Here is an 18,213-nt window from a genome sequence, read left to right as displayed (position 1 = left end):
CAGTTCGGAGGTGGCATAAAACTGTAGGTCTCTCCATTTTTGAAAAAAAACAGCAAGAGGCACACCACAAATCAAAGGAGCAGTTCGGCTGAATACCCAATAAAGGGTGTAAGCGACAATTACATATCTATACATTTATACGAGGGGTGCCTTTTACATGTCTGGATTAGAGAACAAAAACAAATTTTAATCATGGAAAATCACTTTAATGTTTTTCAAAATATTCTCTATGAAGATCTATACACTTTTGCATGCGTTTGAACCAATTGTCGAAGCACTTTTGCCACTCTGAATGAGGTACCTCCAAAACATGCATTCTGAATGCCGCAACCGCTTCTTCAGGTGTCGAAAAACGTTGACCTCTCAGTTTGTTTTTTACGTACGGGAATAAAAAGAAGTCATTCGGTGCCAAGTCAGGACTATACGGCGGATGACCCATTAGTTCGATGTGTTGGGTGCTCAAAAATGCAGTTGTTTGAGCCGATGTGTGAGAGCTCGCATTGTCCTGGTGAAGAGTGATCCGTCTTTGGCGATTGGTTTTCCTAATTTCTTGGAAGACAACTGGCAACCAAATGGTTGTGTACTACTCAGAATTTACTGTTCAGCGTTGTTCTAGTGGTACGGTTGCGACATGTCCAGTTTTTCCGAAAAAACAGGCGACCATTTGCTTGGAAGTGCTTCGCGCGCGAACAACTTTTGTTGGATTTGGCTCATCTTCAAACACCCATACAGTCGACTGCTGTTTACTTTCGGGCTCATACGCGTAAATCCATGATTCATCCTCACACCTGTCACGATGTCATAGACGTACAACATCAATGGTTTTCGGAACAACAACTGATTTTGGACGACCTTCACGAAATTCGTCTTGGAGTGAACTACGACCACGATTGAATTCACCATACCATCGATAAACACTGGTCCTTGATGGAGCTTCATCGCCAAAAAATGAATTACGTTCAACCATGCAATGTTGCTGAGTTAATCCACGTCGAAAGTTGTAAAAAATAATCGCACGAAAATGTTAACGATTTAATTCCATTTTTGGACCGAGATGAATCTTTTAAGTTACTGTAAACAATACAAATAGCGTTGGTATTTCAAAACGTTCTGAGTACGTAAAAGCCAAAAAATGTCAAACTTTGCGATACAGCTGTCAGTTGCCAGATTGCAACTCCAGGGTTGCCAAATCCCGACATATAAAAGGCACCCCTCGTATCCTTAAGGTACCCACCACTAAGCTAGGCTATTTCCTATACAAACATACCAACTCGTACGTCAATGAATGATTGTGTGACTCTGTTATACATACATTTTTAACTATAGCTCAGTCGAAATGAGGAAAAGAATTTCATGTATATTTTTTATTTTGTTTTCGAACAATTTTATTTTATTTTTGAATAAATCCAATCAATTCACATCGTTTTAATCTTCTTCCAAAAATATTAATTTTAACAAATTTTACAAATGAACTAATGTTTGCAAATTTTTTTTTCAAATTCGTAGCCAATATTTTACTTGCAAATATATGTATATAAGTATATAATAGATTTATTTTATCAACGCAATGCAATAAATGTAATTTTGTACGATAATACATACATACAATTTGAATACTAATACGAGTATATGAAGTTATGTACGAGTGTATGATGTAATAACAGTTTCTCTGAATACACGATTTTGTAATTGTGTATATATGTGTGTGGGTGTGTGAGTATGGCTAATGGTATAGATTTTGGGTAGCACGTTTTCATAACCGAATATTTATGTAATTGTACGAGTATGTATTCAAACGAATTTTCCTTATAAAGTACTTATGTAAGCTTTATAGCGCCTGTATATAAAGAGAGAACAATATAAACAGCTTTATTAGTTTTTAAAACTTATTTTCGTATAAGATGCTGTCGCGTTTCTCATTTGAATTCAACAAAACAATTATTGTGGCATCATACTTTTCAAGTATACTATGCATTTACTCTATGGTATGCCACACATTGTCCTACATTTTCCTAGTATAAATGTTAACATGTATCTATTTGTGTGTTACATGGGCACAGATTCGCACATATGGCTGCGCAAAAGCAGTGGAGCGTCAGCCACGTTTTTTTAATTTTATTCCTATTTTGGTTTTTTTCTTAATTTTGCTACAGCTTTTAAGCCAAATATAGGCATTGCTTTAGGGTTATAAAGTAAGCGTCATGCGTTATTTGAAGTGTATTAAGTTGTAAACGCGTTTTAGTTCTTCAATTTATTCAATAGTCAAAGCGACTGTCGAAACTTTGGTGCTTGGTTAACAGAAGCTTTGTGAAGCCAACGCAACTACTGGATTCTCCACCTACAACTTCACTCCTTCACTTACAACTTTAACAAGTTCCGTCTGCAAAACAAGCAAGGTTATTTTAAGTATGCTTATTAGGATGACCCAAAAAATGTATTTTAACCAACTTTTTCTTTTGTTATGTAATATTTACCCGCGTCGCCAACGTTTTGAAAATTGCCATGTGAAAAATGAACTTATTTTTTTATCAATTTATTTACTTTTAATGCTGATTTTAATAGAGCAGTTTGCTGAGTACAATGCACCCCTTTATCTGGCGTTCATCGACTTCGCAAAAGCATTTCATGCCTTGAGGTGTGACGTAATCTGGTCTGCTCTGTTATATATACACATATATACAGGGTGGCTGATGAAAGCCGCTACCAAAAAAAAATTGAATAACTTTTTTTCTTTTTAAGTTATCTGTTCCATTTTTGTTTTAATTTGCAGATTGATCTTTAAAATTTATTAAAATGGATAACTGGGACACGCAAACCAGAATTTGGATAGTCCGCCGCTATCACGAACTGGAGTCCGTAGTTTTGGTACAGAGAGAGTACAGGCGCATGTTTGGCGGCGATCCCCCGAGCAGATGGACCATAATAAGACTGGTGAATGATTTTGCTGAGCAAGGAACAGTCGCAAGAAGGCCTTATCATCGAAACCCACCAGTTCGGACGGAGGAAACGATCGCTGCTGTAGCTGCAGCTATACAAAGCAATCCAAGGGTTTCAACAAGAAGCTTATCTGCTCAACTTGGTGTCAGCCGACAGTCTTTGCAAACAATAATGCACAAAGACTTAGACTTATTTCCCTACAAAATTCAAATGGTTAACAAACTGAATGCAGCAGACTTGCCGATTCGCTTGGAATTTTGCCAGAAGATCCTGCAAATGGTGGAAGAGGACCAAAACATGTTAAACTGCCTTTTCATGTCTGATGAGGCCCATTTCGATTTAAACGGCAATGTGAACAAACAAAATTGTCGAATATGGAGTACTTCTAACCCACAGATACTCCACGAGACGGAATTGCATCCTCTTCGCGTGACAGTGTGGTGTGCGGTTTCTTCACGCTGTATTGTCGGGCCTTATTTTTTTGAAGAAAATGGTCACACCGTTACGGTTACTGGAGACCGTTATTTGAAAATGCTGAAAGAATTTTTCTATCCAGAACTACGCCGAAAGAGAATTCCTTTCAACTCTGTGTGGTTTCAACAAGATGGGGCAACGTCTCACATAGCCCAGACTGTTATGGCAGAGTTGCGACGAAAATTTCCCAATAAACTGATTTCAAGAAACTCCGAATTTCGTTGGCCCCCCAGGTCGCCTGACCTTACTGCACCTGACTTTTTCTTGTGGGGTTTATGTAAACAAGAAGTTTATAAAACAAAGCCAACAAATTTGGATGAACTAAAACAATCCATTCGGGCAACAATTGCGGCTATTCCTGTCGCAACTCTCAAAGCAGCAATGAACAACTTTTTACTAAGATGCCGCACTTGTGTCAACGAGCATGGGGGGCATTTAAATTCAATTATTTTTAAAACTAGTTAAGCTACATTTAATAAAATTTAATGACCTTCAACTTGAAAAAAAAATAAATGAATTCCATACACTAAAAAAAAGTTATTTGAGTTTCTTAATGTGGCAAAATTCATCAGCCACCCTGTATATATTTCCGCAATTCCTAGGTGGAACAAAGGGCCAAAATAATTAACATTATGGAACATGATGTACAGTTTAGCTAGTCTTTTTCGACAGTATCTGACGTGAGGCAGGGTTGCGCACTCCCCCCTCATAGCAGCTTTGGACATAATTTTGGAAGCTTACAGCAGTGGTGGCAGTAATTGGAAGATGACTCAAAAACCAGGTGAACTTTGATATGCTGACGAAGCTGTTTTTGTTAGTAATACATTCATTGAAATGCAAGAAAGTTTGCCAAATGTGACAAGCGACTGGTTAAAGCTTGGCTTAAAAGTCAACACAAAGAAGACCAAATCTATGCCAATAAAAGTAAACAACAAAACACAGTTCGAAATAGTGGGGGATGTATGCGAAAAAGTACTAATGGATTGCGAATTAGAATATGTTGGCAGCATCTTGACCCCCGATGATGGTACAACGTCTCACAATCAGCGAAGATTATCCAAAGCGGCAAGTATGTTTGCTGGGTTGTTACGAGTATGGCGAGGTGAGGCACGGTGCACTAGACCAGTTTACTGAGTGTGGTTTACTCACGAGTTTGGTCTAATAAGGCGCCTAAAGAGTAACACAAGTAAGGATTTTTGAAGCTTGTGTAAAATCAGTTCTACTCTATGCGAGCGAAACGTGGCACTTAAAGCAAGAATCGGTAAGAATACTGCAGACATTTGTAAATACTAGATGCGTGCGTCGTTTTATCGGCATTTGTGGTCACGAACCATTTACAACCAACGTCTGTGGCAATTAACCAAACAAAAACCAATTGAAAAGGAAATTATGTTAAAAAAGAGCTAATGGATTGGGCATACGCTTTGAACAAATTCGGGCGAAATTCCTCATTCAACTATGCAGCGGAATCCACAAGGCGGCCTAAATTAACTTGATGTAGGACTTGTAGAAAGCCAGCGAATAATTCAACGAACTAAAATTTGTAGCAAGAAAACCTGATTTGTGGAAATCTTTTGTTGTTAGTCTAAGTTCTTCTTCTAAGTTAGGATGTGGATTGTAATATTGGAACTTGTCAGTAATAATAATAATAAAAGTCTTTTTAATAGTCTATTTAGTCTTTTATAATACAGTTTCTTTAACTCCTGGTGCAAAGCGCATCAGCACACATTAAATTGTAAAATTGGAGATAAAAATTTGTATAAAATATTTGCGATCGAGATCCCTTTTAACTTCCTCTACTGAACGCCCAAACTAAACTGAAAAAAAAAACAATTTTCATTACAATATTTTTCCTAAATTTCCCCAAATTGTAAAAAACATTTTACAAATAAAAAAAAAAATAATTTTGATATAATTTTTCAGATTTTTGTGAAGAGAAATTAAAATAAGAGATTAAATAATATCGATCAGAAAACTGTTTAAAATGTGTGCCCAACATGAGAATTCTAAGCATTAGTGGCACGGGACAATATTAAATAACCCAAAAAAATAGTTGTTTGGTTGCAGAACACCATTAAGAAAACCATTTTTTTGTTTGGGGCATCCTAGCGTGCATATATTTAACTTTTAATTTTAAGGAAGTGCAGGTAAAGGTAGTAAAGAGCGGACGATTCAACTAAACTTTAAATTAAAAGCTTGGAAACCTTTTTTTATATGCCCGTTTTTTAATGTACTTTAGTTCCCCCAGTACTATCTTGCTATTTGCGCTAAATGTTGCCCTTTCTATTTTCACAGTAACAGCATATGATTCATTTAAGGGGTGATAGCTGACAGAATTGCAAGCATAAATTCTGGTCGCCGGTTCCCTGTTGATTTGAATTAGCTAAAACGGCATCCTATTTTTCAAGCACAGCGTTTGCTCGCTATAGGTGAATAATAGGGTTTTGCATTAGCTCCTCGTGAGATTGGTGTCCCGCGGTTCGGGCTAACTTGTATTGTTTAAAGCGCAGAAGAGTAGGGTAGTGCTACTATGTGAGCCAATATGGAGTAATGAAAAGAGTTAATAAAAACAGACTGACTTATTCGAATACATTTGCATGTAATAGGTAAACTAATTACAATGCACAGCAATTTTAATCTTTTAAAAACAAACAAAATACTTGCAAATCTTATCCACTGCTTTGATCATCTTTCGACTGGCTGCCACTGTACTTTTAAAGTTTAAGGGTATCAAACAGAAATCTCTGACCTTAGATTTATGTGAGAGAAAGAGCGCGCAGTAAGCCAAGCAGTGTGGATCGCTATTATAAACTAATAAAACTAGTAACGTGAACATGGTTTCGCGGTACCGAAAAAAAACTGAGTATGTATTCATGAAAGGTCTGTTAATTTTATATATTTACAGATTTAAAACAAACCCGAAATGACTAACTATACATGTCTGTATACTTTTGATAAAACAACTTAAGTCGAGTTAGCACTTTTTTCTGTAACGCTCTAAATTGCTTACTTTCTTTGAAATATTTAATCAATTAATCATTTATATCCGTAACTTGAGTAGATATATAAATAAAAGTTAAATAATTCACTTAATTTTTCTATGGTAGATAAGAATTTATTGAGCTAAAAGCCAAACCTGTTAAAGTCACATAAGTTGTTTGGCCAAAGCATGAATGTGTCAAGCTTAAACGCAGTTTCATCTAGGAAATTTTGTTTGAAATACCAATAAACAAGCACTCCTAACTTCCCTCATAGTAACATTCCCACTGCGCTTGGTCATATGAAAAAAGAGTAGCATCAAAAACGAAGAAATACTTTTCAATTGCGGTCCTACTGTGCATGCAATAACATAACACGGAGATGACCTTGCGCATCGCCCCATTTTGCCCGTGATATGGTGTAGGGCAGCGTCATGTAAGTATCCCACCCACTACTCTAGAAACTACCCGTGGAAGTGTTAACAAATGGTTGACGGATTTGCCTTCTATGTATAACCGAAGTGCTATTGTGGCAGTCCTGCGAGATGTTAATGCATATAACAAGGTATTTGCGGCCGACACAATTGCTATGTACAGCTCTGTTTTAAGGTAACTGTGTAACACTCTCTATTCCCCTGTGTCCAGGCACACCCCAGCTAATGACTCGTCTGCTAGTGTAACGTTCACTGCCGCGCACAACGCGAAAATAGCTATTACTGCCTAGATGGCTGTCTGACTGTTAAAGAAGATTTTCAGGTTAGAGAATACGGCTTAGTGCTCCAGTTAAACTCAGAGCTAGGGCCCTTAAAATTCCGAAACTCAAATACTAAAATTGATGCCATTATAATTTTAGTTTAGTTTGCTCTGAAACCTGGTATCTTTTTATTTCAACTGCGTCACATAAATTCATTTCGTGATCCTCTATATTCATCTAAGCTTCAAAGCTCTGCAGCAGCCAAACGAAATTTGGCAAATTCATGATCAGTGACTTCACAGATCATAAGTACTTTTGATATTAAGAATTTCCAGTAATTTCACAATTTTCACTCAGAGCTGTATATAAATAATTTGAACAAAATTGTCAGTTTGTATTTTTATCTTTTCTCAATAAATATAATATTATTTCCAATTACAGAGACCGCTCGAAGCCTAAGAAATACTTCAAATAATTGTCTGTGCTTTCAGGGGGTAAAAAATGCATTCGCATCCCCACTCGTCAAAAATACGCTTAGCTCAGTGTTCGAATGAATGTACGAAATGATAGTAAATTTTATGTAAATGTCTATGACTGATAGAGGAGCAAGCATTTTGATCGGTTAAGTGTGTCTTTAGGTACATAATTTTTTAACTTATATTTGATTTATGCATCAGTGTATGTGTAAAATGTGTAGAAGAAACTATACATAGCTTAACAATTCTTAATCCAAAAATGATTATCGTTAATTTATAATTTGTGCTTCCGCTAACTTTAAGCATTCATAAATAGTATTTATATATCATAAATAAAATTTCGTTTTACTAAAAATTTTTTCTAAAAAATTATTCGCAATTGGCTAGTTTTATATTACGCTATTTCGTACGCTCTTCTGCTTTTTAACTCGAATGTTTGATTTTCTTTTAAAGTTGCGCTTAATGGCTGGGTTAAGTACTATTTTTTTTTTTTATTATTATATTTTGAGTCTTTGATACGAATTCGAATTTAGACTACGGGTGATAATGGAAACTATGTATGTAATAATTTGTATAAATTGTGGTTGTCATGGTTGTGGTAGTGGTGGAGGTGATGGTATTATCTTTTATTTATGTGTAAATTTAGCTGCGCAGTAGCTTAACACTTACCGTAGCCCTCGCCCTGCAGGAAAAGCCTGAAGGCTTCGGCCAATTTCGCTGGCTGCTCCTCTAGCACCATGGCGCAATCGGAGATCTGCAAAGCAAAATACGAAATTAGTTTCCATTTCAAAGGTTTCCAAAAGCAAAAAAAAAAAAAAACATTTCATCAAATCCTCTTATAGCAAACCTTCATCCAAGATGAATTTGTTGGATCCAAGCGCCCATTGAAGGTGACCGTATCATCGACATGTGGCGACAATGCGCCAGTAATATTGATAACCGGCATTTTCAGTGTGCACGCCGATGGCTGGGTACCTGGAGTTCCTGGTGGCGTACGTGCAATATTCAAATCGTTGCGATGGATGTACGAATTGATAAACATAGCCAAATTAGTGGGATTGACACCACGTTCGAAATGTTGTTTGTACATCTGCACCAAATCGTGATTGCGCTCCTCTGGATTGCGTCCAAAGTGATGCCACATCAGGTAGTCGATAACACTCTGAGTCATGCCTTTGGTGCGCAAGAAGCGTGCATTGAAGCTCTGATAGCCCCACTCAATCCAACCGGATTGTGTCGACACGCAATTGATGAGCACCAAAGCGCCAACTTTATCCGGGTTGGTGTGTGCAAAGCGGGCCAATATATTGGCGCCAGCGCCAACACCAAAACCAATCACTGACTTCAGGCCAAAATGTGACATCACGAAAACCAGCTGAGCGGCCAGCTCATCCATTGTAGGAAAGATGTAGCTGTGGGATAAAGTGAAAAGGGAAATGGGTAGGTGAAGAACTTGTATTTATTAATTTTTGTTTTTAGTTCTGAGCGGTTGAGCCAAGCTTATAACTGAAAAATAAAATGGTAAATGGTTTCTAAATTCCATTATTACTTAGCCTAGTTCTACACGGCTTTAGAATTGTTTTACTTTACATTAAAACATATATAACATATTTATAAGTACATACATATCTATTAAATACTATTCATATTTACTCTTCTGGTAATGTAGGTGCGCCCTCCTCTTGCCCAGGCGCTGTAACATGATAGACGCAGAAGTTCTCGAGCAACCCACGCATTGGTGGGAAATTGAAGAAGCCAGCGAAGCTGGTAGCATCTGCAAGGAAATGGGTAGAGTTAGATAATATAATAAAAAGACACTATTTTTTATAAAAATATGAGCAGCGTAAAAATACAGGGTATTTTAAACGCCACGCCTAGATGTTGTTTTAAAATAAAACATGTAAAGTTTGAGATTCTTTCAGGTTTCGCTATTTTTATTCAAAATACGGCTGTTAATAATTATATGTGAAAAATTACACCATTTAAATGTCCACCCTGGACACGTCTACAGATAAAATCCGTCAAACAGTCGATTCATGAATGTCTAATTTTTGAGAACGGCGAAGTCGAGATGTTGCAGGTTGCACTACAGCAGCAATATTCTCTCCAGTTTTGGGTCTGCCACTACATTTTCTATGGTCGACAGAACCAATTTCGTGAAATTTTTACACCAACCTTTGAATTGTCGACTCATACGGATAATTATTTCCACCACAAAAATCACGAATTTTGTGATATGTTGTTCTTAAAATCGATCATTTTCGTAATCAATTTCAATAATTTTAGCGCTTGGTCCTACCATCTAAACTCGTACACCTGCTTATTTGCCAAATGTTAAAAATTACTTAAAAATTGGACCGTCTATGTTAGGTACTATTCACTACTGACATCTAGGTGTCACTTTTAGAAGACCCTTCACCTAGGGAAACTAAGAGTTTATTAAGTCCTATACGAAAATATAATTCTTAGCATATAAACATACATAAGTACTAGGGCGGGTCGATTTAAAAATCGCTCTTTGCTCTGTGAAAATCGTATTCTTGGAATCAAAATAAGAAACTTTGCCGAAGGAACCATACCTCTAAAATGAATTCTGATGTCCCCCAATTTGGATCGAACGAAAAATCCCACTTTGACCCATTTAGAGTGCTCCAATCGAGTCCAAATGTATGACCGACCCCCACTAACTTTGGACGGCCGATCCACCCATGCCAGTGGCACAGCCCCTGGAACTCCTCTGGGGGGTTCCCCATACAATCATTTCAAAATATCACCATTTTTGGCCTTTACATGAGAAAAGAAACTAAAAAGTTCGACCCAAATTGGGGGGCATCAGAATTCGTTTTAGAGGTATGGTTCCTTCGGCAAAGTTTCTTATTTTGATCCCTAGAATATGATTATCACAGAGAAATGGGTGATTTTTTTGCCTCCCCACAAAAGACACTAAAAGTTCGACCCAAATTGAGAGACATGAGAATTCGTTTTAGAGGTATGGTTCCTTCGGCAAAGTTTCTTATTTTAATCCCTAAAATATGATTTTCACAGAGCAATGGGCGATTTTTTTGCCTCCCCACAAATCGACCCGGCCTAATAAGTACTCTTCCTGGATATTTAGTAGCATATTATTCAAAAAAGAAATATAGTTTTTATTCAATAGCATTAGATCCTTGAAGACGAGGAGCCTGACGAAATTCATTTCGAGTAAACATTAGGTTTACGGACAAGATTATTGGAAATCGCGTGCTGTATCACAACGACCTGCCTAGGTGCGGCCCACCAGGAGCCATGGCTCAACGCAAACTAACTCAATAGCGTATATAATAACTTGAGAAAGCAACAACAAACAAGTCTCAAACGACTCACGTAAATGACCCCAAATAACTACAGGATCTACACTGACGGTTCTAAGATGCACTGTGGTGTGATAGTTGGTCTCTATTCGGAACCGCTCAACTTATCCAAGTCAATTAAACTTCCTGACTATACCAGCGTATTCAAAGCAGAACTATTAGCTTCCCTGCTTGCTTGCAAATCACAAAAATACAACAAAGAAATTGGTGCAAGAGTAGCTATCTTTTCAGACAGTCAAGCAGCTATTAAGGGCTTAAATTCCAACTCCATTTTATTCACACTAGTTTCACAGTGGAGAGAGGAACTAGAATATCTTGGTCATTGGCTTGAAATTACTCTGATATGGGTTCCCGGATACAGGAATATAGAGTGTAATGGGAAAGCAGACGAGCTAGCAAGAAAAGATTCGGCACTAGACATAGCAGAGGCGGTGGCTGTTGCTACCCACTACTATGCTTTAGCAGAAAGAAGGTGGAAGCAATTAACTACATGTACTACAACAACAAAAAGCTAGGATGCTTAATTCTCGTATTACTGCAACTCTTACAGGTCACTGAAAAGTAGGGTATCATACAGCCAGACTCAACCTTCCTTTCAATCCCATTTTCAGAAGCTGTCAAGCGGTGCGACTGAAAAAAAAATCGTTTCCACTATTTATGCGAATATCCAGGTTTAACCAGAACACGAAATGGAAAAACAGTGCGTGAAACTTTCAGGCCAGATAAAGAAAGAGGGAGAGACCCGAGAGAGAGAGAGAGACAGAGAGAGAAAGAATATATATCTAAATAAATTCACAACATTTACAGAGAATACAAATAGACAAAATTTACAAAGAACGGAGAAGGGTCGACCGGTGTAGCTAAACGCCGGACACAAGCCGTGGCAACAACTACTCGCGTTTATCACCCGCACAATCGCAGCGACTCCAGGACCGTAGCAACGGCATAAATTACCGCAAGGCAATACCAATAAATCCGACGCCGGAATGAATAGCACTTATAGTACGCACAAGCACTAGCCGGGAAACGGAAATAAGCGCCAAAAAGTAGGCACCAAAAAAAACACCAAAAACTTGGGACAACAAAACGCCCCAAACAGTAAGCAGCAAGGAAATATAACGCCAAAAAGTAGGCACCAAAAACATATTTCCTACATGTTTGCACCAACAAACAAGCGCTAAAAAGTGGGCAGTGTTATTTCTCATTAGAAATAAAAAACTCAGGAAAAATAGCCTAAGTGTATCTAAGATATAAATGAGGTATAGCTCACTCTCTCTCCTTTTCCTCTACGTTATATCTTTTTTCTCTCTCGCGGAACGAAAATGCCTAAAACGTTGCATGGCTTTGAAATTTTACTCTCTATTCTCGCTCGTCCATCGACGCCTAAGAAGTTTCACTTCGAAAAAAACAGAAGGCATCACACGAGAACAGTGGTAAAAAACGGCGCTAGTCACTTATTAACATTATTTCAGTAGAAATAGTCAACCACTTCAAGAACAACATCTGCTCATCTATTCACCTAATACCTACAAATTAGTCAGCCAAGGCTCTTGGAAATTAAACCACCAAGCAATTTACACATTTCTCTAATAAAAGCTGTTCTTGGATTTTCAGAGATTTCGACAGAATCAGTTGTTATTTTCAATTTTTATTTACAAAAAGAAATTTCACTCTGTTCACTTCTTTATTGTTTTCTTTCTTTACACTAACCTAACCTAATATTTGTTTTTTTATTTACGTTTACTAATCTTAACTCTTATTTTGCTTTTTCATTTTGCCTCAAAGTTACGCTCATTTTTTTACTTCTAACTTCACAATCTAGTATCCTATCATCCCCTCGCCCTCACTATCACTCGATACAATTTTAGCTCTGATGCTGGAAATGTTTTTTAGGAGGTGTGTTTCAGTGAGAAATTGCATGGCTTCAAAGTGATAAATCTTGACGTTCTTCTAGAAATACTATCAAGGTTCATTATGGTGTTTAAAAACAATATCACTAAGCGCATTTGATCAGCATGCAAACGATCCCATACTAGAAACTTTCACTTACCTGACCAAGAGTTCTCACTCTATCACATTATTTATCACAAAAATTCTTGGAACTATGAAACTAAAGGATTATGTTGTCATATACTTTGCAGCATTATCTTTGTTCCATAAGGAAACCAGACGTTTCGTAAAAGTAGTACCAATAATTGTTTTGTTCTGCAGAAATCTTTTCAGGAAAAAATCTTCGTGCTTGACTACCATGGGGAAAGGCCCAAATTCGAAATTCCGATCACGAAGCATGAATTGACAGAAAAAGTTTTCTCTAGCCTAGCTGTGTCGCTCCTCGGTAGACAATGGCAAACCCCCGAGTCTATTTCTATCATGAAAAATCTCTTCATAAAAAACCATCTGTAGGTCCCTCCATTTGTGAAAGACGCCAAACGAATATCGCAAATAGGAGGAGGAACTCAGCCAAACACCCGAAATATATAAGTATGAATATGTAAACCCAATTGTATAATATAGGGGGCTTCAATAGGTGCGCTTCAACTTTTTTCCGATAAGGAGGGCGAACGACGCAATATTTTTTATTTTTCGCTTGTTATTTGTAAACTTCATTATGGAAAGCTACACACTTGAGCAACGATTGCAAATCGTGCAAATTCTTTATGAAAATAATCATTCTGTTTTTCAATTGGCGCGGGTCGATTTTGGCGCCTGTGGCAGCCATTTTGTTTTGGTGACATCTGTCAAATCTTTTGTTTATTATTTAGTTGCTTATGCCAAATCATCATGGCAAGTTACACGATTGAACAGCACATTCAAATGATAAAACTTTATTATCAAAATGAGTGTTCATTAACGCAAACGTTGCGCGCATTGCGCCCATTTTTCGGTAGACGTGGTGGCCCTTCCAATTTCTTATGGCCCATATTGAACCATATGGACCTAGACGGCATGTGGTTCCAGCAGGACGGCGCTACGTGCCACACAGCAAACGCCATTTCATTCTATTTCAACATCTACCCGCTCTTATTGAAAAACCCTTTATATTGCATGAAAATAACCTCCGCAGTAAATAGGTAAGCCGACTACGTTTCCATCATAAGATTATCCAAGTATTTATCTAAGTTTTTAAAAAAGTTTAAAATCATTCATACTCACAATTCAATCCCAGATCGTGATACGTCAAAATCGCTGGCTTTGAGGTGTCACCCTGTATGGCCACATGTATATCCCCTTTATCGGTGGGCACACGACGTTGATCGCATGCCTCCAATATAGAGTTGCGTGCATTAGGGAATTGCAACTGCACAGAGCGCAATTCAATATCATCCATAGGGTCGATGGGCATGGTGCTACAGGGATGGAAATAAAAGCACTTTAGTACAAACTATCGCATTTCAAAAATAATTAAGTAAATAAATTCATATGTATAAATGGACCTATATACTATACAGTATTTATAGCATAACCTGACTTATTATAAGTAACTGACTGTTGGGCATTATAGGTGTACATATAAATACAAAAGTTTGAATCGCTACGTGGACACTGTTTGGTACAGGTATGAAACTACTTAGGTGGCAGGTTATTATGACTATCCAATTGGGAACTGAACACTTGGTGTGTAAGAAGGAAAGTTTGAGCTTTTGGTGTAGAACTGATACTGATTTTTTATGCAATTGCTTTGGTTTTGTGAGTTTTACATTCTAACTGGATGTTTGGGTATATTGGGAGTATTTTCCTTTCCATCAGGTGGTGTGTGTTAGCAATTTTCAGCATTTACAAAATATCATTTTTTTATTTATGTACGTATAAATTTGTTTATTAGTTTTATATATGTATGGTTATGCACTATGTACGAGTATGTTCATCTATGTACTTGTATGTAGATCAGGCAAGTGTATATGAGCAGGCTTATGTTCTGTAGAGTCGAGTCAAATCCATTGCTATTGGCAATAACGGGCGTGTCTCTATTGCTAGATCTTACATTTCTAAAATACTCAAATGCAATTTTCCTCGGATGTTTTTGGTTTTTTTTTTTTTGTATATTGCTAAGGATGCTTTTTAATGCGGCAAAATTGCTTAAATTCAAAAACTATCATACAAATGCTAAGCTACGTGTTTCAAGTCGAATGCTAAGCTAAGTTTTTCAAATAAAAGTTAATGCTAAGCTAATAAAGAATATACAAATTAAACCGAGGGATAATATGAAAAAAATATTCATACAAACTCAAAAACTTATTTGAAGAATCTAAAGCTAAAGGAGTACAGAAAATTATATGTCATACAAGAAATCTAGTTTTATTAAAAAAAAAAAATTTAGTAATTTTTTAAAAAGGCACACAGGAGAGGTGTTACATGTAAATTATTCGATAGCAAGGATTCGGGAATTTCCACTGTTTTACAAAAGTCGTTCAGTTTTACATAAATTTTGTATACTTGATTAATTGTAGATGTTTTTTTGTTTTGTTTTCGGTTTTGTTTTTTTTTTTTGACTTGAGATGAAAAGCTATTTATTATGTAGGCTGTAGTTGCTAGTTGTAATTGTAGTTTATTGTAGACGTAATTTTCAGCGCGCTTACCCCAACAAACGTGCCTCCTCGGCCGTGTGTGTCGGCGCAGATGGCATCTTCGTGTTCAGTGGCTTACCGATTTTGTCCCGGTCTCTGAAATAAATACTATAGACATGCAAGCGCAAAGAAAACAATTTTCAAAGAAAAATAATTAAAAACCTAAACGTTAATCAAAAGCGATGTTTAGCGAGCTTTTAGAGTTGGGAAAATCTACCAACGAAAATTATAAGGATTTTATATTTTTTCATAGTGAGCCGTGGCTATTTAGTTTGTTTAACTCATATAAAATCAAATTCAGAAGTACGCAAAAGTGTTTTTATCTTCTAGATTGCAAACGCAGGGTAGTCCAAAAAAAAAGTTTTCTTAACAAAATGAACAAGAATCTATGCGGTTTGCTTCACCTGAATGATAAAATATGCCAGGTATTTAAAGCATACAATTTCGTTGATGTGGCTGCTCCAGTGGCTTTGAAGAAGTGCATTCATTCATGTATCTACAATTTTCAAGGCATTGTAAACTTGTAAACTTGAATCATTATGTATTAAACAGTGTTTCGAGGTGGACAGTCGTTACGGCCGAAAAAGCTGATGACACCATCATCATTTTTAGTGCAAAAATATATATTTTTAAATAAGCTGCGTGTGTCGAGCGCCATGCCATGACTCAAATCAAACACCAACTCAGCCCATGTATTCAATTTCAGTCTACAAATACGAGTAAGCAGTGATCATAGCTTTGAAGCGTCAAAATGACATACCTGGCCATATTTATTACTATTGACAATTTCGTTTATTAATATTGTCCAATTGGCAATTCACTTTGTTAGAAGTGAGGAGTTTTCGGCCAAAGTCGTTGCACCGCTCGAGCTCCCAAGCCTGATTCAATTGTTACTTTTAAGCTATTCATCCGAGAGCTTTGTGCAAAATGTTGAATAATTTGATTCAAATTAATTGTTAGTCGATGCTATTGAATTCAAGTGCACTTTTTGGCTAGAGCGGCCACATCATCGTTGATACTTTTCCGAAGCTTTTAAGGCATTATTAGGTTAGTTTTATTCTATGGCGTCATATTACCGACTAGCGGTCAAAATTTCAACTGCAAGTGAGCTGACTGGTCAATACAACTTATGGTTGAAAAATAAAACTATATTTGGACCACACTGTATATATGTATGTACATAATCTTAAAAGTTGCATAAGCGCAATCAAGGCAAATAAGTTTGGTTTTGATTCAAATTATATAATTATTCAATTTCTTTTGTAATTTAAGAGTATACTACACATCTTTTGCAATTTTACATTTCGATTAATCAACCATCTAGAGAAATATTCGTTTTTTTCAACTATAATTATTCGATTTAATTTATTCCTAACATTTTAAGATATTAATTCGTTTAAAAACCTCGATGTAGATTACTAAACTAGTTTCATCTTGTGCTCCTACGTATTGTAGTTAGGTGATTTATTATTTAATTTCTGTGTAATACATAAAATAAAAACAGCTTCATTAGTCCAATACACTCCCTCAAAAGTCTCTAAAAGCTCAAGCAAAACTCGCTAATAATTATCGTTTTAAGCCAAATACAAACTTATTTTTATAAAAAACAAATTAAAGGGATCTTAAAGCGTAAAATCCCAATAAAGGAAACACTTGAAATGTAGAATTCAGCACAGTAATGTTATTAAATGTAAATAATATATTGTGAGTGTGTGTGTATGTATGTTTTCTGATTCAAAAAAGTGTGAAAAGCGATAATTTATATTAGTATTTTATGTGGTGTATATGAATAAGCAATGCCCTTATTTTTTGAGTTCAGGAATTAAAATTATAAATAAACCTTACGTTAGTTGCAGATATTCTCAAAGTTCAAAATTTTCAAACCACAATGTTGTCAAACGCGCATCCAGCTTTGACAGAGGTATAGGGCGAACTTATTGGTCTAAATGGAGAATTTTCCCTATCTTCCACTTTTAATATTGCAATCGTCTCATAATTGTGGCCGATTCTCAATGCTAATCGCACAGAATCTTTGCTAAGCCAAAATAAGCACCGTCTCAGCACACTGATCTCAGTTATAACGAGGCACTACATATTAGGTAGGCACGCCCAAAGGATGGGTATGCAAATACATGGCTCTATTCACACGTAGTAGTCTTATTTTGGGAGACAATTTTTTAATTAATTGGAAGATCTCAGTTCTGGATATTCTAAAATTTATGAAAAGCACACACAGGTTTTAGAAGAGATAAGGACAGTTGGCCGCGTGGGTAGCGGCGTTACAATGGGTTATAAGCTTCAGTGTGATCCGCATGACAGCCCCTTCAACCTAACCTAACTTAGCGGTAAGCTCGAAAAGTTAGCTGTGGTGTATAGTAGAAATCTGGCATACTTGCGCTGTAATTAAAGTATAAAGGTGGATAAATTTTAAGGGCCGATGTTGAATGTGAACCACACCTAAACGTAAAGTTTTTTTCTCCATTTCATTTCACATTTTTCAATTTCAGACTAACTCAATGCGAATCATGGAAAGATATACAATCGACCGACGCGTTAAAGTTATTCAGGCTTATTATGAAAACGGGCGTTCAAATCAAAATGCATATCGCGCACTTCGTGATTTTTTCGGTCAATTTAATCGTCCAAATGTGCGTACTATCGGAAAAATTGTGCAAAAGTTTGAGCAAATTGGATCTGTAGGAGATGTGAAAACACCAGTGCATGAAAATATTGCTGCTG

General features: G+C 36.6%; 1 protein-coding gene across 8 annotated transcripts in view; it reads right to left on the bottom strand.

The window, feature by feature from the left end:
• The window catches only part of LOC128866821 (protein NDRG3), a 117,411-nt gene that overhangs the window by 24,528 nt on the left and 74,670 nt on the right, over window positions 1-18,213 (bottom strand). For 3 of the 8 annotated variants that reach the window (XM_054107813.1, XM_054107817.1, XM_054107819.1), the window contains 5 exons: window positions 15,487-15,582; window positions 14,063-14,256; window positions 9,213-9,333; window positions 8,407-8,971; window positions 8,229-8,313 (listed from right to left, as the gene is read on the bottom strand). In XM_054107813.1, coding sequence (XP_053963788.1) covers window positions 8,229-8,313; window positions 8,407-8,971; window positions 9,213-9,333; window positions 14,063-14,256; window positions 15,487-15,582 — 1,061 coding nt within the window. The remainder of the gene's footprint in view (window positions 1-8,228; window positions 8,314-8,406; window positions 8,972-9,212; window positions 9,334-14,062; window positions 14,257-15,486; window positions 15,583-18,213) is intronic. The other 5 variants (XM_054107814.1, XM_054107816.1, XM_054107820.1 and 2 more) reach the window with 2 other exon arrangements.

This window comes from Anastrepha ludens, chromosome 6 (genome assembly GCF_028408465.1).
Source record: "Anastrepha ludens isolate Willacy chromosome 6, idAnaLude1.1, whole genome shotgun sequence".
NCBI lineage: Eukaryota > Metazoa > Arthropoda > Insecta > Diptera > Tephritidae > Anastrepha > Anastrepha ludens.
This window is presented reverse-complemented; position numbering and strand designations above follow the sequence as displayed.